Source organism: Erpetoichthys calabaricus, chromosome 15, assembly GCF_900747795.2.
Source record: "Erpetoichthys calabaricus chromosome 15, fErpCal1.3, whole genome shotgun sequence".
Taxonomy (NCBI): Eukaryota; Metazoa; Chordata; class Cladistia; order Polypteriformes; family Polypteridae; genus Erpetoichthys; species Erpetoichthys calabaricus.
In genome coordinates this window covers 10,238,835-10,265,778 of record NC_041408.2, presented here as the reverse complement: position 1 = coordinate 10,265,778, position 26,944 = coordinate 10,238,835, and the positions used below count along the sequence as shown (strand labels likewise).

General features: G+C 36.9%; 1 protein-coding gene across 3 annotated transcripts in view; it reads left to right on the top strand.

The window, feature by feature from the left end:
- reps1 (RALBP1 associated Eps domain containing 1) overlaps window positions 1-26,944 on the top strand; it is a 103,584-nt gene that overhangs the window by 37,929 nt on the left and 38,711 nt on the right. For 2 of the 3 annotated variants that reach the window (XM_028820932.2, XM_028820930.2), the window contains exons 2-7: window positions 9,342-9,465; window positions 10,792-10,991; window positions 17,669-17,825; window positions 18,876-19,000; window positions 22,584-22,746; window positions 24,424-24,487. In XM_028820932.2, coding sequence (XP_028676765.1) covers window positions 9,342-9,465; window positions 10,792-10,991; window positions 17,669-17,825; window positions 18,876-19,000; window positions 22,584-22,746; window positions 24,424-24,487 — 833 coding nt within the window. The remainder of the gene's footprint in view (window positions 1-9,341; window positions 9,466-10,791; window positions 10,992-17,668; window positions 17,826-18,875; window positions 19,001-22,583; window positions 22,747-24,423; window positions 24,488-26,944) is intronic. The other variant, XM_028820931.2, reaches the window with a different exon arrangement.

Below are 26,944 nucleotides of genomic sequence, written 5' to 3'. Positions count from 1 at the left end.
AATGTATGCCAACTAGAACAAGAAACAATTTTTCACAAACAGTTAAGGTGCGTATTTCCGTGATGTTATCTGATCCTACAAACTTCTTATCCATTAGGAATTTTCTAAACTATTGGTGCCAGAGGGAACTGTTTGTACATAAAATTCACGAAGTAGGAAAGCAGTCTGTCCTAACTTGGACTGGCTTTTAGCAGTCAGTACTTTGTTTTTCTGCAGGCCTCTGTGCTGTCATAGAAGTATATTTGTTATGCAGAAGGTGACTAATTCTAGCCCTGTGAGAGGAGAGTTTATGCCCTGCTTTCACTGCAGAAGTGTGAGCAGTGTTCAATAATTTATCAACCCGAATATGAAAATAACCTCTGGTCAAACTCCCCTCACTACTTTTCAGTGTAATTCCCTTTGAATTCAGCTTGGTCCATTTTGCCTCCAGTGATGTAATCTCTTTGGAATAGAAGGACTCATCTTGGTCTTCTAACCAACCCATTACTGCCTCCTTGAGGTCATTCTCAGAAACTCGCCACCCATGTAGGAACTTACTCGGGTATTGAAAGAGAAAATAATCAGTGGAGGTCAGGTCTGGATGGTGCAATGGATGGTTAAGCTCTGTGAATCCATATTCAATAACCACATTGTTCAGTTGTTGTGATTTGTGGGATGGCGTATTATTGTGAAGCAGCAACTTACTTGCTGACAGTTTTCCTTGATGTTTCTATTTGATGGCCTCTTGAAATGACTTCAGTGTGAAAGCATGAGTTTCTCCAGTAATGGTTGTCTTGTGTGGCATGTATTTCAACAGCAAAACATCCTTTGCATTTTAGAAAATTGTTGTCATGACTTTTCCTGCCGAATACTGCACACAAAATTTCCTGTGGGTTGGGGACCCCCATAACTTCTATTACATGGACTCTTATTTGGTTTCAGGGTCATGGTAGTTTTATCACATTTCATCCGCAGTTTCAATCCGTGAGGAAAAAGTCAGTGGGATTTTCTCTAAGAAGGTCAAAGTTCCCCTGACAGAATTCCTGGTGACCTGCTTTTCTGATCCAGTGTCAGCATTTGGCAAACCAATTGGGAACTGGCCTTTGACATCATCAAATGAGAATGGACGATTATGGAAACTGTCAGCTGAAATGCCTAGTTTGTGGGCTATAAATTAACCTTAACATGACAATCTTCCATAATCAGTGCTACATTTTTGGCACATTTCCACTGAAGATGCCCTATGTGTGGGTCATCTAAAATCGACTCCCAGTCCCATTTAAATTGCTTGGGCTAAAACTTCACTTTATAGTCGGAAGGTGTGTCATCACCATACAAAGCATTTAACCACTTCCTTCAACAGCCTCTCCCCTTCCTTTGTAGGAAATTTAATGTCAGTTTCTTTGTAGTCTTCCAGGTACAGTATATACTCGCGTACAAGTTGGGTCTTGAAACCCAAAAAATTGATCATAAAATCAGACCCCGTTCAAAAATGCGACAATTTTTTTTTTTTTTTATATGTCTTTGTGCTTCAATCTCGCACCAGTTTCTCAGACATATCAAATTTTGTTGCAGCAGCGCAGTTTCCAATTTCTTTGGCCACTTCAATGACTTTTAATTTAAAACCAGCTTCATATTTTCTTCTGATCAAACACTCCATCGTAGATAAGGGATACTCTCACGATAAAAATGTATGAGGGGGTGAAATACAATAAACACAAAACAGTACAAACCTCGCTTCGGAATAGTATGGGTATTACCGTGTGGTCACGTAGGCACAATACATAGAAAAAAAGGCACTGTGCTCCGTGGTTACTCTCTCAGGTGGGAATTAGCATATCATAATCTCTTGGACCAATAGTGTGAGTTTTCCACATTTGACTTATACGACCGACATTATAAAATACCGGAAATTATACAGTAAAATCAAGCCCCAGCTTATCCGCGGGAGAACTTAAACGCGAGTATATACGGTAAATGTCTTTTCTACTTTCTTTCTTGGAGTGCTTGCTATAAAATGACCTTGAACTTTGTATATCATATGCCAAGACATGTCCATGTCCAGTGACAAGTTTAGATCTGTATCACAAGTGCATGATACTCCGGTGGATAAATTACTGAACACCCCTTGTACTTAAGACTTTCACTGTTTCCACTCCAACATGGTGCTAACTGAATATGAGGATAACTTGACAGAAAATTCTGAAACCTGCTTTATGCAATTCAGTGTCGCAGACACCTAGAACCTGTCCGAGCAGCATAGGAACTACCGCAGGAAACATCTTTGGACAGGTCACCCATTCATTTCAGTACCAACTCAATCATTCAACCAAACTATCATGGGTCCAATCGGTAATTGGTAGTTAACATAATGTGAGCACCTTTTGGAATGTGTTAGAAAACCCATACAGTCACAGGGAGAATATCCAAACTCCACATTGACTGACTGTTTCCACATTCAGAATTTGAACTAAGGTTGCCGGGTGTAAAAGGGTAGCAGTGCTAAGCCACGGTCTCACCTTGCCATCAAAAGTGGATCGATGAATCAAAATAAATTTACAAATGAAAGATTTTCTTTGGGTGAAGAGTGAGATTAAACAGAAGGGAGCAAGCTTCTAAAGCTTGTTGCACTAGTACATATGTAAGCTTAGTGAAAAAAGAGTGCACTGCTCTTTCTTGAATAGCATTTCTTCTTGTTTATTTATACCAAGTTGTAAAAATCTTGCATAGTCATTAGCCCGAATAGGCCACCACTTGTTTATGGCTTTTGGGCATTACATTCCAGTTGCGAAATTCAACATTCCTACTTTAGGTCTTGGTGATATGTAATTACAGTGAAGTGTAGCAAACTCTAAAGACAACAATCTGTTTTTACTTGGTTAAAAAAATACGCTTTAGAATCTGCCGTATTAACTATCAGTTTGAAAAAGAGAGGTTTTGATCAACATGCTTGCTATGTTTACTCATTTAAAAGTTTACATTGCCATTATTTATTCAGATTATTTTTATTTTTCATAGTGACATTTAAAGAGTGAACCATCATTAAGTACATTTTTTAGTTTGAGATTAATTTTTGTCATTAATCTTTGTAATTCTATTTAATTGGTGTACACTAGACTTCGAATATATTAAAGACCATGCTAATGGTGCCAAACATCTATCCCATATATCTGAAAGGTTTGAGCTTCCCCTTTTTGATACCTTGTAAAGAACTAATAGTGCTAACCATTTAAGGTGGGTTGAAATCTAAGTAATCAGCGTAGACTTTGTTTTTTTTTATTTCATACATAGGTTGTCTGTTTGGTCTGGTATAATAATACACACCTGATCCCTTTCCTCGCAGTGGCCTTTTTCTCAGGACAGAACTGCCCATTTTCACTGCTTTCTCTCAGTGTCACTTATTGAAGTGTTTTGCTGGGAAAATGCGACAGTGGTTATTACTGCATTGGCCTGGTTTAGCAACTTCAGTCTATTTGTCGTCCACATATGCGTGTCAATTTATTATTTTCACTCCTCCATTGAAATACCATGCACAGTTATTAATATTACAGCTATAAACCTTGTTCATGTGGCCTAGGTGGGTACAAGAAAGTTGCTACAACACTGTTGTTGTTGGCAAATAGTTGGGGGGGTGTTGGAGTCGATAAGCCCAATTTTCTTATTCTTAGACCCTTATTTCATATTATCATATTTATTTAGTTATTTTTACCCTTTTTCATGTTTTGTCTTATGTTTAAATTTTTCTTCCTATCCCTAGCAACTGGATGGACACAAACACACACACATACATACAGACATTTGTCCTTTTATTAAAGTGGATGAACTGATTTAAACTGCTCTTGAAACATAAAATTCTCAAACCTAATGCAGTTCAGGGTTGCTCTGTGTGGTCGCCTGTATGGCAGTACAAAAAGGAATGCAGGAAGCAGCTCTGCACAGGACATCCTTTCCATTGCAGGGCCCACTCCTCTGCATACTTGCATACTTCACACAAGGCAGATTTGGAATTGCCAGTTAATCAAACCAGCACATCTTCTGAGTACTGAGAGGTAACTGTGGTACCTGGAGGAAAACTCTTGCAGATATTGGGAAGTCACGTAGGCTCCACATATGCAGTGATGAAGTATGGAATACAAACTGAGGACTGATGTGGCAGTGTTACTCACTTTAACACTTTTATAATTGTTGTTGTGCAAAGGGAGTAAACATTTGAATACCATATAGTAGGCTTGTATTCCAACTGTATTTGCAGGTTGTAGGATAAAATCAGATACGGACAACCTGAAAATAGTATTTTGGTCCATACACAGTGAAATGGTACTAAAAATGCCAAATTTATGTGCCAGTAATTTTGAGGTTTTTTTTCTTTCTTTTATGCACTTCGACAATTCATATACAGTAAAGATCTAAGACACACCTAAAAAATAATAATAAAAAAAAGGTTATTCCTATCCTCCTTAAATGTGCACCTTATCTCTGTTGATGTTCCTGATTTTGATATGTAGGATATCAAACTGTGACTGTGGTTTGAAGAGCATCCAGGTTTTGGAAATTAAGTGTTTTATCTCTTCTGTTTGTGGATGAAGTTTCATCTACAATGTACGTTGAACCAGTTCATAGCTGATTGTGATATGTTCCGGAGTCGTATCACAGAAAACAGTGGCATTCTCCCTGTAGGTAAGAGGTAATTTCTGATTGAAAGACACTTTCTGAACATTTAAATATACAACTTTTTGTGTACTTTTCAGTAAAATAAACATTTTTTCTTATGCAACTGGTGCAATAACATGCAGCAACAATATAGTACATAGGGAAAATTATTTCACTGTCCAATGGCAAAAGTAAATTTTTAATTAGCTGTTACAAAGTAGGGATGCATAAAAACATACTCTATAATGCACATCTCTCACTCTCTCATTCACACACATAATATTATACACATTTAAAATACATTTTATTTGTAGGCGCCTTTCTAAACACTCAAGGACACTGAAAAATAGACAAAACACAGATTATAAACAAAAGTAAAATACAAAAGTTAAAATCAGACAGAGTAATCAAAGAGAAAAAGCAGTCTTAAACAAATGAGTTTTAAGTTTAGATTTGAAAAGTGAAAATGATTCAGTATTTCTAAGCTCAGATGGTAGTGAGTTCCAAAGCTGGGGAGCAGAGCAACTGAATGTTCTGCTCCCCATAGTGGTAAGATGGACGAAGGGGACAGTCAAGTGGATGGAGGAAGAGGATCTAAGTACCGGGAGGGAATGGCAACATGGAGGAGGTCAGACAGATATGGAGGGGCAAGGTTGTGTATAGCCTTAAACGTTAGTAGGAGAATTTTGAATTGAATTCGGAACTGAACTGGAAGCCAATGAAGCTGCTGCAAAACGGGCGTGATATGGTGAATAGAGGGGGGTTCTAGTAATGATGCAGGCAGCTGAATTCTGGACCTGTTGAAGCTTATAAAGAGATTTGCGAGAAAGACCAAAGAAAAGGAAATTGCAATAATCCAGACGAGAAGTGACAAGGCTATGAACAAGGATAGCAGTGGTGTGGGGAGTGAGGGAGGGGCGAATACGATTAATGTTACGCAAGTGGAAATATGCAGACCGGGAGATGTTATTGATGTGGGACTGAAATGATAAAGTACTGTCAAGGATGACACCCAGACTCTTTTCCTCTGTCTCCCCTTCCCCACAGGTTTTATGAATAACAAATGAAAGATGATCAGTTTTGGATAATGTTGATTTTGTACCAATGAGGAGAACCTCAGTTTTGTCACTTGTTATTTAATTTAAGAAAATTTGAAGAAAACCAGGATTTGATTTCTGCTGTGCAATCAATAAGTGAGGAGGGTGGAAAGGAAGTAGTGGGTTTGCTAGTGAGATAGAGCTGGGTGTCATCAGCATAACAGTGGAAGCTAATGTTATATTTATGAAAGATATTACCAAGGGGAAGGAGGTAAATAATGAAAAGGACAGGCCTCAGGACAGAGACCACCTGAAGTAACAGCAGTGGGTTGGGATGTGAATGTTTTAAGCTGAACAAACTGAGTGTGGCCTGAAAGGTAGGATCTGAACCAATCTAGTGGAGTGTGGGTAATACCAATCGAAGATAATCTATTGAGAAGAGTCGTGTGACAAATAGTGTCAAAGGCTGCACTCGGATCAAGGAGGATGAAAATAGTAATTAAACCAGAATCAGCTGCCATAAGGAAGTCATTACTAATTTTTATAAGTGCCGTTTCTTAACTGCGGAGGGGACGAAAACTAGACTGGAACTGTTCATACAGATTATTTTGAGATAAATGAGAATGAAGTTGAATAGAACAGAATAGAACAGAAAAACATTTGTGGTAAAAATTGATTGCTATTGCAAGTGCTAACATAATGCCTTTGTCACAAGTCAACCAGATGATTGCATGGGTGTTAACAGTTTATTGGCCCATATGTAGCAACTAGCTAAAAAACTGTTTTAACACTGAATGCTGTAGTATTACTCAGTGGTTGGAAAGGGGATAACCTGTTGGTTTTCTGTGTTAAATATTTGTCCTACCTGAAAGGTGTTCTAATAAATATCTCTTGCCATAAATATCCTGTATGAATTTGTGGTTCTCAACTTAAAAAAAATAAAAAAATAAAAATCACTTTTTGAGCACATATTACATGCATATTGCTAAAACTGCCGCAGATCTAATTGTGTTGTCATGCAATATATAGCATTTTGAAGCCACGACGACAGGTTTGTTTTTATCTTACTCTTAAGAATAGTGTAAAGAGATCTCTGATTAACTGGACCATTTTAACCACTCTCAACAGAGTTGTGTTGTCTACACCGGTGCAGTCTTTTCCTTTTTCCCCTTTGGTAATTCTTTGATATTGATCTTTGTTTTTGTCATTTAGATCTTACCTTGCTATCTTTACAACTTATGCATGGATTTTAAAATACAGATGGTATGCTGGTATAAATTGTACCATGTTGTTTAATTTCTGGCATGTTATGCTGTAAATATCTCTCTGGGTATAACGTTTTAACAGTTGTACTGTGATGCAGGAGTCCTCTTGGCTTCCTCATGTCTCATAAATCCTCAACATGATTCTCAATTGAATACTGTCAGTTAAAGTTATATATTTGTAATTTTCTCTTTAAAAATGTGTTACTCATAACAAAATATGAGATGTAAATGCATTAATAAGTTACAGATAAAGTTTGGTTTTAATCTTAACACAGTGTAGCATCCTGGGCTTGAATCTTGTGGCTGGATAATGCCTTTGTGGAATTTGGATGTTCTTCCCACATCTGCATTTTTCCCCTCTAGATAGATTTTTTTTTTCCTGCAAACTTGCCAAAAGATGTAGGTTAGGTGGATTCACAATTGTATATTTACACTATAAACTGGACCCTGACATGACCTGGAGCCCAGTTCAAGGTTATTTTCTGTCGTATGCCTGTGGCCCTGATTTGAATTGAGTGGAGTTAAGAATGGTATGGTATCATGTGTTACTTTGTTTTAAATATATTAAATGAGTGCCATAAGTAGAGTGTCATGTTGATAATAAATGTAGCTGATGCCATGTAAATGAATTTTTCAGATGTGGTGTTAAAGCATAAAGCTTTATATTTTATAAGGTGTTCTTTTTGTATTATCCGTGAGAAAATAAAATTTCTCTGATTTATGTTTATCATAGTATAACTGAGGTGAGTATAATGTATAAATACTGCAGATCTAGCATTTATCTGTCAGACAGTCATTATTTTATATATTACCCTTCAGAGAGTGCATCGTTAAAATATGCTTCACAAATCAAATAGAAATGCATTTAAAAGTAAAACTGTAAAATACAAGAGCCTTTTAATACTTGATCAGTTCATGAGAAATAAATGTAGTTCACCTTAATGGAAAACTGGATTGTATATTTGATTGATGAAATGATAATGTAGTTTAAGATTAATAGAGGTATTGCAGTAGAAAGAATTAAAGACTACTGTTCCAGATAAAACAAAATTAAAATGCATTTAAAGAAGGTGCATTTTTAAGCAGTATTTCAATGACTCTGCATATAGAGCTCCACAAACAGAGCTGGGAAAAGTAGAACTCTCAGAGCTAATTGAATAAATATTTGTTAAGCAACCCAACACGAGTCTTTGATATGATGAAAAGACCATTGTCAGAGTATCTTTGCAAATGAATGCACCTGTGAAAAGAAAAAGGGTTTCACTAGACTCGCCAATATTATATTCACTTTGCTGTGGGTAGACAGTCCTGAATCAGTTTTCAGGTGCTGTAACCTGACTAAAGGACAATTCATTAGAGCATTGTGGAGAGCACTCACTATAGCCTGCCACCCATCCAAGATTAAACGCAAGGTTTAAGATTTAAAGATACTACTCTGAGCAGATATACAAGTGCTTTACAGTATCTTCCTGTTCTAGAGCACAAAACTTGTTTAGCTTTGGCACCTAGTATCATAATTACCTTCAAGGAGAGTAGAGTTGCTGCAGTGAAGCAATCTTGCATACTGGCGACTGTTACGATATTAAACAGTCAAGTCAACTAGATCAAAACTGATCAAGAGCATGTAAATGTAAGACTGTGTAATAAACCATGAACTGACCATGTCATTTATGCATTACATAGTATTAATAATGTGTTTTTAATTTTATGGATTTTCACTGTGTTGTGCCTGGATCAAATGATATTTTGCAAGATGGAAGTGAATTAGAAGATTTACACTTTAAGGTTTGCTTTGAATAACCCTGACCTGGCCTGGCTTATACCCAAAATGAATTCCTAATGCATGGCACAACTGAACCTGATGACATCACATTGTGCATTTATTAAAAAAGGGAATACGTTGCATCAATGTGTGGCTTTAATACTGCTGATTGTTATGTATATTAAAATGGTAAATTTTGCCTAATTGATACTCATTTTGACTTCAGATGCTCAATTGTGAAAGATTCACAGGTGTTGTCAGCTTAAAAAATGAAGCAGTCCTACAGCATATGTATGCAGACTGCAAAAGGAAAGAATATTCTGCTGTGACAGTTATGGAATTAGTAAATCATTTAAAAATAACCAGATGTATAAGGAATAGTTATTTCAGAATGTTTGAGTGTATACTTTTGACATCTACCTGAACATTCTTGTTACTGAATGGGGATTTTCATCATGGCACTTGTCTGGATCAGTCACTGTAGTAACATTTTATTTAAACCTCATTTTCTGCTATAGGTCAGTATGGCTATATTAACATGAATAATGAATAACTAATTTCTTTAATAATTTCTCATTTTTTACCTTCAAATTTTAGGTTTAATTATATCTATATAAAATTCTATTTATCTATTTATTTGCCTCTCAGATTAAAGAGCTTTGTGGTGCAAAACGACTTGGTCATTTTGGACGCAGCCAATTTTATATTGCCTTGAAGCTAGTAGCCTTAGCTCAATCTGGTCTGCCTTTGAGGGTTGAAAGCTTAAACTCTGGTAAGTTTAAAAATAATAATTTGTTGCAAATAATAAAGAAAATTATTTACCTTGAGTGCTTCATATATTTTAATTTCATAGTTTTAGTTTAGTCTTGTGTCTGCTTATTTCATGTTTGTAGTACATGACACTGCTGTCTCATTAAGATTTGGTGTGATATGCTGCCCATCAGTTATCTCTCTTCATCCTCTAACTATTGAATGTTTTGTACATAACAGTATTTATATATCATGCCATTTGTATAGAACCAAATGCATTAATGGTATGACTTGTGACTATTTCTGATGCATATCTTCAAGTCATATGAAGAAGCAAGTGCCCTTTCTTTTTATTCTAAAGCTTAATTTTCAACCACCTACTAATAATGAACTTACTTCTGTGCACATATGGTGTGTTACATAGTTGCATAATTTTTGTTTAATAAATAGACGAAATAAAAACTGTTGTGTTCGGCACCTGAGGTTTAGTTTATCTTATTTTAGGAGTTGGTAACCACTATACGATTGTTATTAATGCTTTAATATTTAAAACTATAGAATTGAACAAGTGTACTTATTTTCCATGTCCTGTTAATATCAGTTAATTTAAAAATGTGGTTTGTGCATTCACATTATCTTTTAAGTGTGGAGGTTCTGATATATTTTGATCATTATCAAGAAACATACAAATAAGTAAAGCCGACCCCAGTGACCTGGTACTACTGTTAAGAGTTAGATTCATTTGGTGCTGCTTTTTTTAACAATGTGTGACGTGCGCTCAAATTAACTAGATTAAATTAGCACATTTAGGTTTTGTGTAGAAAAATGTAATCACAGAAATTTTTATTGTGTCAGTTGCACATGTTAACAACAATCAGCATCCCTAATTAGTCTTTACTAGTTTTTCTTGCTGGATAACTGTGCTAAAGGTTAACTTAGGGAACCAAACCAGAAAAAAATGGCAGAGAGTACAGTTAAGAACTTTGCATACAAAAATTTACCTTACGAGATGAGCTTAAGGTTAAGGAGCTTATCTTTTAGATCTTCAAGCCTTTGTCTCTTTTACTTTGAGGTTTTCCAGGTGTATGACAGAAGAGTCCATACCATTGTGTTCACATTTCAGTTAGATTGGTTTACACAATTATTTTTCCAGATCTGTGCTACATTCTGCCACTTTTTTTTTTTTTTTTTTACTTCTGTCAGTTCAGTTATTTTGAAACACAATATACATTTATAAATATTTTCCTTATTTTCTGCCACTGCTTCTGTTTGTGCAGATTACTTTCTCTGTTTGTAGATATATTTTGAATTCTTTATGTAACAATAATTTTCCTTTAATTTTTCACAGTGAAGGATCTTCCTCTGCCTAGGTTTGTAGTAGCAAAAAATGAACAGGAGTCAAGACACGCAGCTACGTACTCTTCAGATTCAGAAAGTCAAGGAACGTATTCAGGTGTCATTCCACCACCACCAGGCAGAATACAGTCTAAGAAGACTTCTGGTGGTCATGAAATGATTCAACCTCGTGGATCAACAACTGAATCACAGGTATTTTTTTTTTTTTCTTTTCCTGTTTTCTTTTCTTTTTTTTTTTTTTTAATAAACTCTATTTAGTTATTTTAGGTAGTGTTAAAGAGGACATTTTGAAACCTTTTGCAATCTACAGTGCTTTATAATGCACTGGTTAGTGCTCATCTGGAGTAATGTAATCAGTTTTGGTCCCCAGGCTACAAAAAGAACATAGCAGTGCTAGAAAAGTGACTAGGCTGATTCCAGAGGTACAGGAGATGAATTATGAAGAAAGATTAAAAGACCTGCGCCTTTTCAGTTTAAGCAACAGAAGATTAAGAGGATCCATGATTGAAGTGTTTAAAATTATGAAGGGAATTATTGCAGTGGATTGAGACATATTTTAAAATGAGTTCATCAAGAACATAGGGACACAGTTGGGAACTTACGGTTAAATTTCACACAAACATTAGGAAGTTTTTCATTGTATAGAGAACCATAGAAACATGGAATAAGCTACCAAGTAGGACTTGATGTTAACTAAACTAGACTTGATGTTAGTTTAGAAGAACTAAGTATGTAGGAATAGTGAACCTTGTTGGGTTGAATGGCCTGTCCTTGTCCAGATTGTTTTAATGTCCAAAGAACAACAGATGGGCTACAGTTGATTAATAGTGTAGTACAGTAGTGTTGCTTAAAGACACCGATTAGAGTAATTTAACATACCTTATTAGAGGTGAAATATAACAATAAAACACCCAAATTAGTTTTTTTTCATGTCAGTGAAAACCAACTTGCAGTGAAATTGAAAAATATTTTGTCTGGTGATGCCTAGTTACTGCTGAGTTATGCCATTGTGAAGACCAGTATGTGGCAAAAACCATTTGAGTCTGTAGACTCATTCTGCTGGCTGCAGTGTAATAGTGTGGATTTATTTTCATAGCAATTTAAATAAGTCCCTCCATATTGGTAGAACAAAATTGGAAAGCAATAAGATATCTCAGAATTATTGTTTGTTATGTTAATTCCTTTAAGAATACAATATATTTATCTTCAGTGTTTTTTAGGAGAATAATGCTTAATATTACAAAGTTTGAGATAACTTGAAATAGTTACTGAAACATGACAGTAAATTCAGGATAATGTAGTAGTCTTCTCAGTTTGAAAATCTCTACTGAATCAAACATCTCTTTGATGAGATGGAAGTAACTATTCAGAGTAGGCGAGTCACAATCTAATTTACCACCAACAGGACAAACTTAGTCATGGCCAACGGATTAAGGAATTTGTAAGAGTTGTTGTAGTACTAGGGTGTTGTACCGTGTTAGCCATTATGAATGTAGAGAAAAGCCAAGCAAAATGATACCTTTTATTAGCTAACTAGAAAGATTACAATATGCAAGCTTTCGAGGCAACTCAGGCCCCTTCTTCAGGCAAGATGTTGGTTACAGAAGTCCCTGTTGGGTAGGAGCTTTCTCATGAGCTAAGCCAAAAGACTTCACTGAAAAAGTCAGTCTGTCCTTCCAAAGACTTAGCTTTCTTTCTTTTCTTTTTGTTTTTTTTTAAACTTCTGCAGTTGTTAGCTTGTAATTTTGTTTTTTGTTTTGTTTATTACAAGATGTTCATCCAGGCAATTCACAAAACTAGTTTGACAGCTTTTCTCAGTTTCTATAGGGTCAGTAAGGACCAGGTAAAACTGAAAAGATGTGACAAAAAACTTTTTTTCCATTACAGCTTTGTGTAATAATAAACATATCTGCTTTGTAAGTAGGTGTATGAAAATTTCTTTGATGCTCATGACGAAATGCCCATTCATTTTGCATTTGCAAGTCAAAATAGGTATTTTGTAAAGCTTATTTGCATATGAATTGAGATTTGCTAAAGAGCCAAAGTACAAGCAGTACCCTGGGTTACGTACGAGATAGGGACTGTAGGTTTATACTTAAGTTGAATTTGTAAGTAAGTTGGAACAGGTACATTATTTTATTAAATGCTATTGTTAACCGACTGTAACCAAGTGCTCTGCCAATGAATGATGGAGTTTCACCTCTCTGACCTTTTTATTATTTCTACTTTATTTTCAATGGTGATGGTTTTTCTCTTCTTTACTGTATCACCAGCTCTTGCATCAGATTTGTGTTTCAGAGACATTCTTGAAGGGTTAAGATGAGCTCTTCTGCCACAGCACTGTACATGTTTATCACAACAGGAAGGCACCCGTCAACATGTCTGATGTACTGACGAGACAACTTCCTGCTATGTGCATAACAGTACAAGCAGGCTTGCTATTGAGAATGAATGGGGGCGGCGAGGGGCGGTTCATCACCAGCCCACCTCACAGTTACCTCCACTACAGTATGCTCTCTGCAGTGTCCGCCTACCGAGAACGAACACGGTGCGGCTAAAGGCGGGTAGTGAATCGCCCAACCCCAATTCGACAGGCGGCCATCCGAGGCACACTACAGTGCTAACCCCGCCGCCCCGTTCAGCCACAACTGGGTCACCACTTGCAGCATTACCAGCTGTGTGTGCTGGGCGGGCAGTGAAACGCCCTCCTTCACTCCATCCAGCCTGCGTCCAGTCAGGAGCAGTAGCTACGGCGGCGTAGTGGGTGGGCAGCGAACCATCGTCCTGCACACGAGCGATAGCTGTGGCCCTGGTGACTATGGACCACGGGTTACTGCTTGCCTCCAGGAGCTGCCCGAGGGACACTACACTGCGCGAGCAGCGAAATCGTCCTCCTCCAGCCACTGCTTGCCGCATTCCCAGGCCGTAGATGATGGAGTAGCAGTTACTGAGTTGCAAGCGTCGCAGCTGCGTCCTCGTTCGTAAGTCGTAGGTCAGATATCCGTAACCTGGGGACTACCTGTAATAGGTTCTGACTCTACTGAGTTGCATTTTGGGAAAAGGAACTTCCAGTTTGGAAACACTTTATTGAATTGACAACAATCACAACACATTGGAGTGCATTTATTGAGAAATATATCATCTTATCAAGCAATCGCTGCAATACAGAGTCTATATGCTTTAGAAAGGCAAACCATGACTGAGTAATGACCTGCACATCACTTTGAGAAGAAGACAGGCGCTGGAAGAGCAGCTAATATTTATCTGCAAACGCAGATAGTATATACTAAGTGCTGTGTCAAGCAATTGGTGTAGTATACAGAGACAAGTGTAATAACTGTTTTCAAAGCTTAAACGTCCTACCTTTGAAACAAAGGCAATCTTAGTAACAGACTGAAAACCTTTTGCATATTTGGAGTAGACTGATCCTAAATTGTCCCTAGTGTGTGTTTGGTGTCTGGGGGTGTGTGTGTGTGTCCTGTGGTAGGCCCGGGATTTGTTCATGCCTTGCGCCCTGTGTTGGCTGGGATTGGCTCTAGCAGACCCCTGTGACCCTCTGTTAGGATATAGTGGGTTGGACAATGACTGACTGACTGACTGTCTGTGTAGTGGTCCTTTTGTCAGGGGTGAAGTGTAGAAAAACATGGAATACAGCATTTTAACAGGAAAATTGTGATCTTCAAGTATAACACGATGTAAATGAATGACTTTGTGTATCCTCTTAAAAAAAAAAAAAAGAAAAAAAAAAAAAGAGGCCTTATGGTCTATCCCAGGGATGATGCATGTGGGCAGAGTTTAGTGCTTTGAAGCATATGGAATTGTTTGCCAAGTACATTGTTAATGGTCATTTAGTTTACTGTCATATCATTCAAGGAGCATGACTTTTCAAATGTAGGTCTTTCACATTAGAAATGTAATACAGGTGAAATGTGAATTTCCCATTGGGATTAATAAAGTATCTATCTATCTATCTATCTATCTATCTATCTATCTATCTATCTATCTATCTATCTATCTATCTATCTATCTATCTATCTATCTATCTATCTATCTATCTATCGATCGATCGATCGATCGATCGATCGATCGATATAAATTTTCTTTGTTTAATTCCACTGATAACAATGCCTATGTAGAGATCGACACATCAGTGCCCGATTATTATTGGTTGGGTTGTACTAAAAACTCTTATCTGGTTAAAACCTGCTTTTAAGTACTTTTTTTGAATCTCCATAACAGTCATGCTGTTTGTGAACCGGACACCACAATGCAAAATTGTATACTCCTATGCAGAATTTGTAATAGGTAGTGAGCACATACTTTCACCTAATGAAAATGTATATTGTTTAAAATGTAATGATATGTCAATATGCGTACTAGTCTCCTGTGATACTAATGTGAAAACTCATGCAGATGTGTACATATACATACAGTACTTTTTCTGTGATCTTTAACTCCACCCCTGCTTGCCTGAAAATACTTCCACAGAGTCACATCTTGCCAGGAAGTGCTGTTGGTAAGGTGTTTCATTTGAATATCCAGGATTAGTTAGTAAGATGCAAGTAGATTACGCCAATGTCAAAAACAGTGTTCAGAAATCACACATCAGGAAGTAAATCTATGAAAAGTCACAGAAAATTGAATGGAATAAAACCATCCATTGTCAGATCACAGAACGACAGGCTTTATAAAACAGTAATGAAATTTAATGTCGATTCCTCAACCCACCCTCTCGAGTCTTGGTTTTTCTAGAGAATAAACCAATAGTAGAAATCTTAAAACATGCAGAAAAAAAACTATGCAGATGAGAAATAAAACAGGTTTTCCATAGAGGAATATTTGTTATGGGCTTGTAACAGCTGCTTTTCAGTTATTCTTGGCCTAATACAGTATATTATAAAGCACTATACTGTATATGGCTTTTGACAAAGCATTTTGCGATTCAGCATCCCTAAGTTGGAATGTGCAGTCTCTCTCAGGATATTTCCTTAATAAATGTTACAGCCCCTTTCATATCACTAGACACTTCTGGTATTAGTTCTTTCACTGTTCCAAGCTTGTTCTACAAATGTGGGGCAGTATTTAAGCCTTGTGGTTCTTATTCTTTTAAATTGTTTTTGTAGGCCTGTTTATGGGATTCTCTCTGCTTTAATGTTTAAATCCGGACTAAAGATGTACTTTTTCTATCTAAACTTTTTAACTGCAATCCCTTCATTTAAGTTTTCAGCTTCTCATTTTTCACTGTGACAGAAATTATAGATGGCACTGTACTATAGTTAAACTACAGTAGCTGGCAGTGAAAGCTTTGCTCATACTGTATGTACTTGTTTATTGATGTACTTTTAACTTGTTCATCATAGTGAAATTTGATATTTTAGTCTTGTTTATTCTTCATAGATCCCTTTTTATGGTACTTGCTATTAAAATGTATATATTTTCTAGCTCTTTCTGGCATTAGTCGCTGCTATTGTTTTTATTTACACTAGACCTTTTAATATTCACTGTCTTGATTAATTTGCAAATTTGGTAATGCAGTAAAGTCGCTTGCTCAGTAAATCTTCTGATGGTGCATGCCATTAAAGACACCAAATAAAATTAAAAATTGATAGGTTTGTTCTAGCCGAAGAATGTTTCTTAAATTACAGTTAAATTAATGATTGTATGGAATAAAAAAAAGAAGTTATTCAAGTTTAGACATCAAAATATATTAGGGTAATTATTTCTTCAGCAGACATTTTAAGCAATTGCCATCCTGATGAAAAGATTCAGTCAGTTTTAATTACTTAACTGATGTTCATGGTGCATACTTTGTGCCCACACAGACTTGGGCATGTCTATACAAATATTAACTTGAATTCAGGTTGTAATGTTAATTACTTTTAACTGCTAAAGGGGTGGGGGTTACAAAGATGTTCAAAGTATAATTGGGTATATGTCTTTCACTACCTGAACAAAATGTCTTGTTACAGATACTTAAATACTTGCATATGTTTTCTTAAACATGATATGGTAGCAGCAGCCTTAACTAAAAGAATGAGTGTAACATTTCTTGTTTTATCTATACCTTGAGTAATGTTGTTTTAAAAATGTTTCATCTTGCTTTTTTAATTATCATTTTGGTATTTGTGCTAAAGGTGGACTGCATTGGTTGTGATTGTGTTTAAAGTTGAATTTATAGTTACATATCCTGATTTTTCCCTATACTTAAAATTAATTTTAAAGTGCATTAGAATACTCATATTTGATTTTGTTTTGTGTTAGGTTACCTATCACTCGGGCCAGGTCCTTTATTTTCCTGTATGTTAAGGCCATGAAAAAATGTGATATTTTGGAATCTTTAAATCGACTAAATATCTTTGCAGATATTTGTGTTTTGGTGTAACGTAGTATTTTATGAGTGATACAACACAAAGGCAGTGCCAAAATAAGTACTGCTCAAAAGTTTATCTGAGCACATAACTTCCTTTTGTTTTGCTTAGTGCATAACTGGTCAGCAGTTTATTCTGTAGATTAACAAGTTTATTGATACATTTCTAGTGAATATGCATGCAGAACATGTGTAACCCCTAATGAAGTAATAAATATGCAGAAACAAATTGATGACCTAGTCAACTAATGTGCTTAGTGTATATTAACATATTAGTGTAAGTAAATGGTAGGGTTAGAATACCCAGCCATCCATCCATTTTCTCACCTGCTTAATCCAGTGCAAGATGCTGTGAAGAGCAGAATATGGAAATGTTTCATTTTATTATTATGAAAGTGTCTCAGATAAAAACCTTTCTGAAATGTTGTTACATTTCTGTGTTTTTTTTTGTATATTGCAGATGAGTTGAAAGTTTGCATTTGCTTTGTTTTCTTTTTTTCAGCCTGATTCTACTTCACCAGTTGTCTCCCCAAGTCAGTCTCCTCCCACATCTCCACACACCTGGAGAAAGCACAAGCGGCATCCCAGCGGAGGAAACTCTGAGAGAACACCAGGTGCAACTGCAACTGTCTGGACTCCTTTTGGAGAAGCACAACCAGGTGTTTAGAGATGAGCAACAACTGTTTTCATCTCATGCTTTCCGTTGTCTATCATAGTATTTATTTGTATCAGTGGTGTTTTCACTACAGATATGAAATTTTGGCTACAGTTGTACTGTTTTTCTCAGATGATTGCAGTTCCTGTAATTGCAGTGTTCCAGGCAGTGGGTAGTGGCTGATAAGCTGTTTCCTTTTAGTGGGCCAAAATAGCGTTATATCTTGTCCATTATGACCACACATTGCTCCTCATGTTAGCTAAAACTGTTCTATTTGAAAAAGGCAAATAATTTTTCATAAGCTTCAGTGGAAAATGTAATTCTGGTGCTTTAAATGACTTTTGGGAGCAGTTCAGAAATTGTGTGAATTTTAAAAATATATTCTAGGAAAACTAAATGAGGACATCTGCTAGTTTACGGTCAAGCTTGCTCAAAATAGTAATGCACATTTTAGTTTGTGCTGTACCCTCACGTGTTGGTAATTGCAATTTTGTATTAGATATCTGCCCCTAGATCTTTTGTCTATGCATTCAGAATTTTAATCAATTTTAATACAGTGAGTGATTAAACCATTGCTTTTTGGCCAATTTACTGTTATGAAGGCCATGCAAATTTCGAGTGCCAACATTCCATTCATTCATTAATTTTTCATTCAAATGTTCCTTTGCCTAATGTAGCATCCTGACTTTTATCTATTTAATTGATTTGTTTTCTCCTTTGGATTTCCATTTTCTGGTCCCTACGTTATACTGTTGACTATTCTTAATGACATCTTTCCCATTAGTTGGACTGCCAGAATTTATTGAACCTATTAGTAATTGTAACATTTACTACAAATAAACTATGGTTCACACAGCTTTTGCTATTTTTCGTTTTTGTATACAGCACGTATTTTCTCATTTTATTTAAATGTCCTCTTATGCAGTACCAAACTTGGCTTGTGCTTCTTTTATACTTTTAAATGCTATTAATGTACAATGCATGCAAGTTTGTGTCTTGTGTTGGTGGATCAGTTGTTGTTTACTAATGGATGATTTTTTTTTTTTTTTTTTAGGCTCAGTCGCTGGTGATGGGATGTGGCTCACCCACTCTCCTCCACCTGTTCAGGAAAGCTGGGTCAGTTTTACAGATACACCTCCAACCAGTACCCTCCCAACAATGCATCCAGCTTCAGTTCAGGTACAGCAGTGTCAGTGTTTTCATTTTTTTAACAACTTAGAGTAACTATGAAAATATTATTTAATTATATCTACCTTCTTGTTAAAGAAAATATAATGTACAGGAAGATCTTATATACAGTCAAAGTAAAAAGTATGTGAACCCTTTGGACTTACCTGGTTTACTGCATAAATTGGTCATAAAAAGTGATCTGATCTTCATCTAAGTCACAAGTACTGATATACACAATGAGCTTAAGCCAACGACACACAAAAAATTCCACTCTTTCATGTCTTTATTTTACAAACGCATTCAACGTTCACAGTGGTAGTGGAAAAAGTAAGTGAACCTTGGGATTTAATAACTGGTTGACCCTCCTTTGGTAGCAATGACCTCAACCAGGCGCTTCCTGTAACTGCAGATCAGACTTGCACATCGTGCGGGGGGAATTTTAGCCCATTCTTCCCTGCAGAACTGCCTTAACTCTTCCATATTCTTTGGTTGTCTTCTGTGTATGGCTCTCTTCAAGTCATTCCACAGCATCTCAATAGGATTAAGATCTGGGCTCTGACTGGGCCACTCCAAAAGGCGGAGTTTGTTCTTCTGAAGCCATTGTGCTGTGGATTTGCTGTGATGTTTGGGGTCATTATCCTGTTGCAATACCCAGCCTCTTCTGAGGTTAAGTTGACGGATAGATACCCTCACATTATCCTGGAGAATTTGTTGATAAACTTGTGAATTCATTTTCCCTTCAATGATGGCAACCAGTCCAGGCCCAAATCATGATGTTCCCTCCACCATACTTTACTGTAGGGATGATGTTTTGATGTTGATATGCATTGCCCTTTTTACACCAAATGAAGTTCTGCTTGTTCCTCCTAAATAGTTCAGTTTTGGTTTCATCACTCCACAAAACATTTTCCCATTACCGTCACAAGCTTCAGGCTTTCACCAATGTTCATTTTTTGATAGCAGTGGCTTCCTTCTTGGTGTCCTGCCATGGACTCCTTTCTTGTTCAATGTTTTGCGTATAGTTGACTCATGAACAGGGATGTTAGCCAGTTCTAATGACTTCTTCAAGTCCTTCTAGTGCTGTCACTCTAGGGTTCTTCTTTACCTCGTTGCTGACTTTACGCTGTGCTCTTGGGGTCATCTTGGCAGGGTGCCCACTTCTAGGCAGCGTAGCCACAATACCAAATTGTCTCCATTTATAGACAACTTGCCTAACAGTAGACTGATGAATATCTAAAATATTTGAGATGACTTTGCAACTCTTTCCAGCTTTATGTAGATTAACAATTCTTGATCGTAGCTCTTCAGACAGCTCTTTTGTGCGAGGCATGATTCCCATCTGGATATGTTTCTTGTCAAAAGCTCAAACTTTATAGTGTTTTTTATCAAAGAAAGTAATTCTAGGCCACACCTCTGAACTTGTTTCATTAAATGGACTCCAGGTGTGCTAAATTCTGACTGCAATGAGCTTTTTAAAAAGTCATTAGCTTAGGGTTCACTTACTTTTTCCAACTTTCAGTTTTACAGTTTGAATGATTTATTCAATATGGTCAAAAATTCTCTGAAAATCTGCATCTTTAGTTATAGGAGACTGTGTTTGTTCATTATTGTGACTGACATGAAGATACGACCATGCTTTATATGGGAATTAGACATACAGTGGTGTGAAAAACTATTTGCCCCCTTCCTGATTTCTTATTCTTTTGCATGTTTGTCACACAAAATGTTTCTGATCATCAAACACATTTAACCATTAGTCAAATATAACACAAGTAAACACAAAATGCAGTTTTTAAATGATGGTTTTTATTATTTAGGGAGAAAAAAAATCCAAACCTACATGGCCCTGTGTGAAAAAGTAATTGCCCCCTTGTTAAAAAATAACCTAACTGTGGTGTATCACACCCGAGTTCAATTTCCATAGCCATCCCCAGGCCTGATTACTGCCACACCTGTTTCAATCAAGAAATCACTTAAAAAGGAGCTGCCTGACACAGAGAAGTAGACCAAAAGCACCTCAAAAGCTAGACATCATGCCAAGATCCAAAGAAATTCAGGAACAAATGAGAACAGAAGTAATTGAGATCTATCAGTCTAGTAAAGGTTATAAAGCCATTTCTAAAGCTTTGGGACTCCAGCGAACCACAGTGAGAGCCATTATCTACAAATGGCAAAAACATGGAACAGTGGTGAACCTTCCCAGGAGTGGCCGGCCGACCAAAATTACCCCAAGAGCGCAGAGACGACTCATCTGAGAGGTCACAAAAGACCCCAGGAGAACGTCTAAAGAACTGCAGGCCTCACTTGCCTCAATTAAGGTCAGTGTTCACGACTCCACCATAAGAAAGAGACTGGGCAAAAATGGCCTGCATGGCAGATGTCCAAGACGCAAACCACTGTTAAGCAAAAAGAACATTAGGGCTCGTCTCAATTTTGCTAAGAAACATCTCAATGATTGCCAAGACTTTTGGGAAAATACCTTGTGGACTGATGAGACAAAAGTTGAACTTTTTGGAAGGCAAATGTCCCGTTACATCTGGCGTAAAAGGAACAGAGCATTTCAGAAAAAGAACATCATACCAACAGTAAAATATGGTGGTGGTAGTGTGATGGTCTGGGGTTGTTTTGCTGCTTCAGGACCTGGAAGGCTTGCTGTGATAGATGGAACCATGAATTCTACTGTCTACCAAAAAATCCTGAAGGAGAATGTCCGGCCATCTGTTCGTCAACTCAAGCTGAAGTGATCTTGGGTGCTGCAACAGGACAATGACCCAAAACACACCAGCAAATCCACCTCTGAATGGCTGAAGAAAAACAAAATGAAGACTTGGAGTGGCCTAGTCAAAGTCCTGACCTGAATCCAATTGAGATGGTATGGCATGACCTTAAAAAGGCGGTTCATGCTAGAAAACCCTCACATAAAGCTGAATTACAACAATTTTGCAAAGATGAGTGGGCCAAAATTCCTCCAGAGCGCTGTAAAAGACTCATTGCAAGTTATCGCAAACTCTTGATTGCAGTTATTGCTGCCAAGGGTGGCCCAACCAGTTATTAGGTTCAGGGGGCAATTAATTTTTCACACAGGGCCATGTAGGTTTGGATTTTTTTTTTCTCCCTAAATAATAAAAACCACCATTTACAAACTGCATTTTGTGTTTACTTGTGTTATATTTCACTAATGGTTAAATGTGTTTGATGATCAGAAACATTTTGTGTGACAAACATGCAAAAGAATAAGAAATCAGGAAGGGGGCAAATAGTTTTTCACACCACTGTAAATATAGATAATTTCTAGGGGTTCACAAACTTTTTACTTTGACTGTAAGCTTTACCAGTTTCTAATTTTAAATTGAATTAGATTTCTGATGCTAGAGCATTATGAATTAAGTACAATTGAGTAGTTTTAATGTAAATTCATATGTGTATATTTGTAGAAAAGGCTGCCCCTACACTCTGTATGCATGTGTGTGTGTGTGTGTATATATATATATATATATATATATATATATATATATATATATATATAATAGATATATTAAAGGTGATTAAACAAAGTGTTTTTGTTTGTTTTTAATGCAACATGCTCACGTAGGAGAGCACAACGGTACGAACTGTGTCATCTGCTGCAACAGCTAAAGAAATCCGAAGGCAATCAAGTAGCTATGACGATCCCTGGAAGATAACTGATGAGCAAAGGCAGTATTACATTAATCAGTTTAAAACCATTCAGCCAGATTTAAATGGCTTCATTCCAGGTAAATAGGCAATTTAGTGATTTATGTTCTTAACTAAAAGAAACTACTAGTACATAAAGCGAGTTCAGGAAGTATTCAGACCCCTTCACTTCTTGCACATTATTGGGTTGTATATTTAATTTTAAGTGGATTAATTTGCTATTTTTGTCTATCGTTCTACACTGAATAACCTGTTGTGACAAAGTGAAAACATGTGCAAATCATTCTGAAAACACAAATAAAAAAATAAAAAATCTGAAATCTCTGTTTAATGTAAGTATTTGAACCCTTCATCCAGTATTTTGTAGGAGCCCCCTTGTCAGCAATAATGGCTCTTGGTTGTCTTAGGCAAGTCTTGACAAAACTTGGCACACCTGGATCTGGGCAGTTTGTTCCATTCTTCTTGGTAGATCTTCTCAGGTTCTCTTAAAATAAATGGGAAGCCTCTGTAAACTACCATCTTCAGATCTCTCTACACATGTTCCATGGGATTTGTTTGGGCTTTGGTTTGTCCTCTCAAGGACATCCAGAGACTTGTCCCGAAGCCACTCCATCGTTGTCTTGGCTTTAGGTTTTGGGTCATTGTCATACCAAAAGGTGAACCATTGTCCTAGTCTCAGGTTGTGAGCAGGACATTTTTTCAAGGACGTCTCTGTATTTGGTTGAATTCATTCTTCCCTCAGTTCTGAATTGTCTTTCTCCCTGCCTTTGGTAATGAGAGGCACCCCCTAGCATGATGATGCCACCACCACGTGTCACAATAGGAATGGTATTATGTAGGTGGTGAGCAACATCTGGACTTCATATTGCTTGGAGTTATGCCCAAAGAGTTCAGTTTTTGTCTCTATTAAGACTGTCATCCTTTTGACAGGTTCTTCCGTTTTTAACAGAGGATTTCTTAAGCTCTGTTAGAGAGACCATTGGGTACTTGGTCCACCTCCATGACCATGTCCTTCTCAGTTTAGTAATCTGGCCAACTCTAGAAATAGTCTTGGTGGTCCTAAACTTTTTCCATTTCATAACTCTTACGGACCTTGGGCTCCTGGGAACACCAAAAGCTTTAGAAATGGTTTAATCCCTTTGCTCTGAATAACGCCTCACCATAGTTTGATTGTAGAGGTCTAGAGAGTGTTCTTTAGACTTCATGACTTGATTTTTATCCAGTCATGCAGTGTGAGTTGCAGGATCTTTACATACACAGGTACATATGTATCTTTTTAAATGGTGTCCAGTCAGTTCATTTTGCCAGAGGTGTGGACTTCAATCAATTTCTTGACACATCTCAAGGATAATTAAAGCAAACAGGATGTACCAGACCACAATTTGAAGTGCTAGAGCAAACAGGTCTGATTTCAGGTTTTGAGTTTTAGTACATTTACACATCTTTCAAAAGTGTTCTTACTTTGTCATTAAGGATTATTGAGTATAATTTGATGGGCAAGAAGAAGTCTGCATACATTTTTTCTTGCATCCACTGTTGAAGTAGTTTAACGTGTAGATAATACATTATAATAAAAATACGACTAATATGCAGAGGTGAAACCAAATTCTCTCCATGTTTTGTTGACATAAAATTAGCAATCAACAATAAACATGCAATTAATGTTCTAGTTAAGACATTTCTTGTTTGTATATTCAAACTGTGTTTAGCGCTCTTATGACATCCCTTTTTCCTATTTCATGTTACTCCCATACCAGGGTCTGCAGCAAAAGAATTTTTTACAAAATCGAAGCTACCTATCCTAGAACTTTCACATATTTGGTATGTATTCTGTCGTCTTATATTACATGGTGTGCAGAAGTGTCTCATCCCCTCCATGTGTAACTAGACATTCTTACGTTCCTAGCAAAGGATGTTTTTTAGGTTATGCTAAATGCTTAAATTTTACAAATCTGCATTATTTCCAATTGAAAATGTCATACTTTCACCATGTTAAGATAATTACATTCTTTTCATGGTCAATCAGCTTTGAGTATTGATGTACTTGTTGAAGTAAAAAAGAAATTAGACTTTTAGTAGTTCTGTTTATTACTGTGAATGTGGTCTAACTGATTTATAGTGGGTTCTAGTAAAGGCAGCTGTGTTCAGTGAATTTTTAATGAATATAAAAAAACATTTTCCACTTGATATTCTGCCCAGGATTTCAATTTAGCGTTTATTGTGAAATGTTATAAAATAATAACCAAATTTGGTTTGGGCAACTGTTTTATTCATAGAAAGTCACTGGTGGTGTTTTGCTTTTTGAAGATGTATTGCTTATGGGGAAACATGGTATACTGTCTTAATTTCACATAGATTCTTTATGCTTTTGATATATTCTCTTGATGTGAAAGTATAAAATCTTTGATTTGTGAAAAATGTCTTCCCTGCTTCTGATGTAATTAGGAGTATTTAAACAATAAATATACATTGTCAGTTTCAGAGAGTTTTAAGCGTAGGAGTTACCAGTTAAAGACTTCACCTTTAGCCATTAATATCAGGAAATTAAGTCAATCAGTAAGTAACCAATATATGTACAGTGGTGTGAAAAACTATTTGCCCCCTTCCTGATTTCTTATTCTTTTGCATGTTTGTCACACAAAATGTTTCTGATCATCAAACACATTTAACCATTAGTCAAATATAACACAAGTAAACACAAAATGCAGTTTTTAAATGATGGTGTTTATTATTCAGGGAGAAAAAAAATCCAAACCTACATCTGAAAACAAAGATGGTTCAGTATCATGGTTTAGGAGAAGGCTTCAAAAAGCTATCTCAGAGGATTAAACTGTCAGTTTCAACTTTAAGGAATGTAATCAGGAAATGGAAGGCCACAGGCACAGTTGCTGTTAAACCCAGCAGGTCTGGCAGGCCAAGAAAAATACAGGAGCGGCATATGCGCAGGATTGTGAGAATGGTTACAGACAACCCACAGATCATCTTGCTGCAGATAGTGTATCTGTACATCGTTCTACAATTCAGTGCAATTTGCACAAAGAAAATTTGTATGGCAGGGTGATGAGAAAGAAGCCCCCTCTGCACTCACGCCACAAACAGTCGCTTGTTGTATGCAAATGCTCATTTAGACAAGCCAGATTCATTTTGGAACAAAGTGCTTTGGACTGAGGAGACAAAAATGGAGTTATTTGGTCAGAACAAAAAGTGCTTTGCATGGTGGAAGAACACCTACTACCTACTTTCAAATTTGGTGGAGGTTCCATCATGCTGTGGGGCTGTGTGGCTAGTTCAGTAGGGCTGCAACTAATGATTATTTTGGTAGTCGAATAATCATTCTTTTTTTTTGATTAGTCACGATTATTTCATGCTTGACTATTTTGATGCCTGCGACCTGTGGTTGCACATCCTGTTCTGGGCTCCAGTGCATGTCTTACCTCATCTGCTCACGTTTGTCCACCTGTGAATGTCACCCTGATGTCTCTGCATTAACACTACTAAAATTAATAATAATCAAATTGAAACCAGTGAAACATGAATTTGGAAACAATCAGATGTTTTATATTAGTGTGACCATCACAGTTAAAAAAGAAATACATTAAACAATACAAACTAAAGTGCACATAGTCTTTAAACAAAAAAGTGCATTTAACTTAATCAAAAATGGCCACTGGTGTGTCTTAAAGTCCATCCATCCATCCATTATCCAACCCGCTGAATCCGAACACAGGGTCACGGGGGTCTGCTGGAGCCAATCCCAGCCAACACAGGGCACAAGGCAGGGAACCAATCCTGGGCAGGGTGCCAACCCACCGCAGGACACACACAAACACACCCACACACCAAGCACACACTAGGGCCAATTTAGAATCGCCAATCCACCTAACCTGCATGTCTTTGGACTGTGGGAGGAAACCGGAGCGCCTGGAGGAAACCCACGCAGACATGGGGAGAACATGCAAACTCCACGCAGGGAGGAGTCTTAAAGTCCAAATGTTTAAATAAAGCTTCAATTTAAATAAAATAAAACAATAATGTACAGTTTATAAAAGATTCAGTTCATATATCCCTGATTGCAGTGCAGGAGCGTGAGCATTTCAACATGCTCTGGTGTGAGGCTGGCTCACTTCTTTGAGACCATGTTCCCAGCTTCTGAGAAGAGACGCTCAGAGGGAGTAGAGGTAGCAGGAATACACAAGAATAATTTTGCAGACAGAGAAGGATGTTTTAATCATAACACTCTGAAGGAAAAGTGTTGTAGTTTATCACATCGTACTGTAT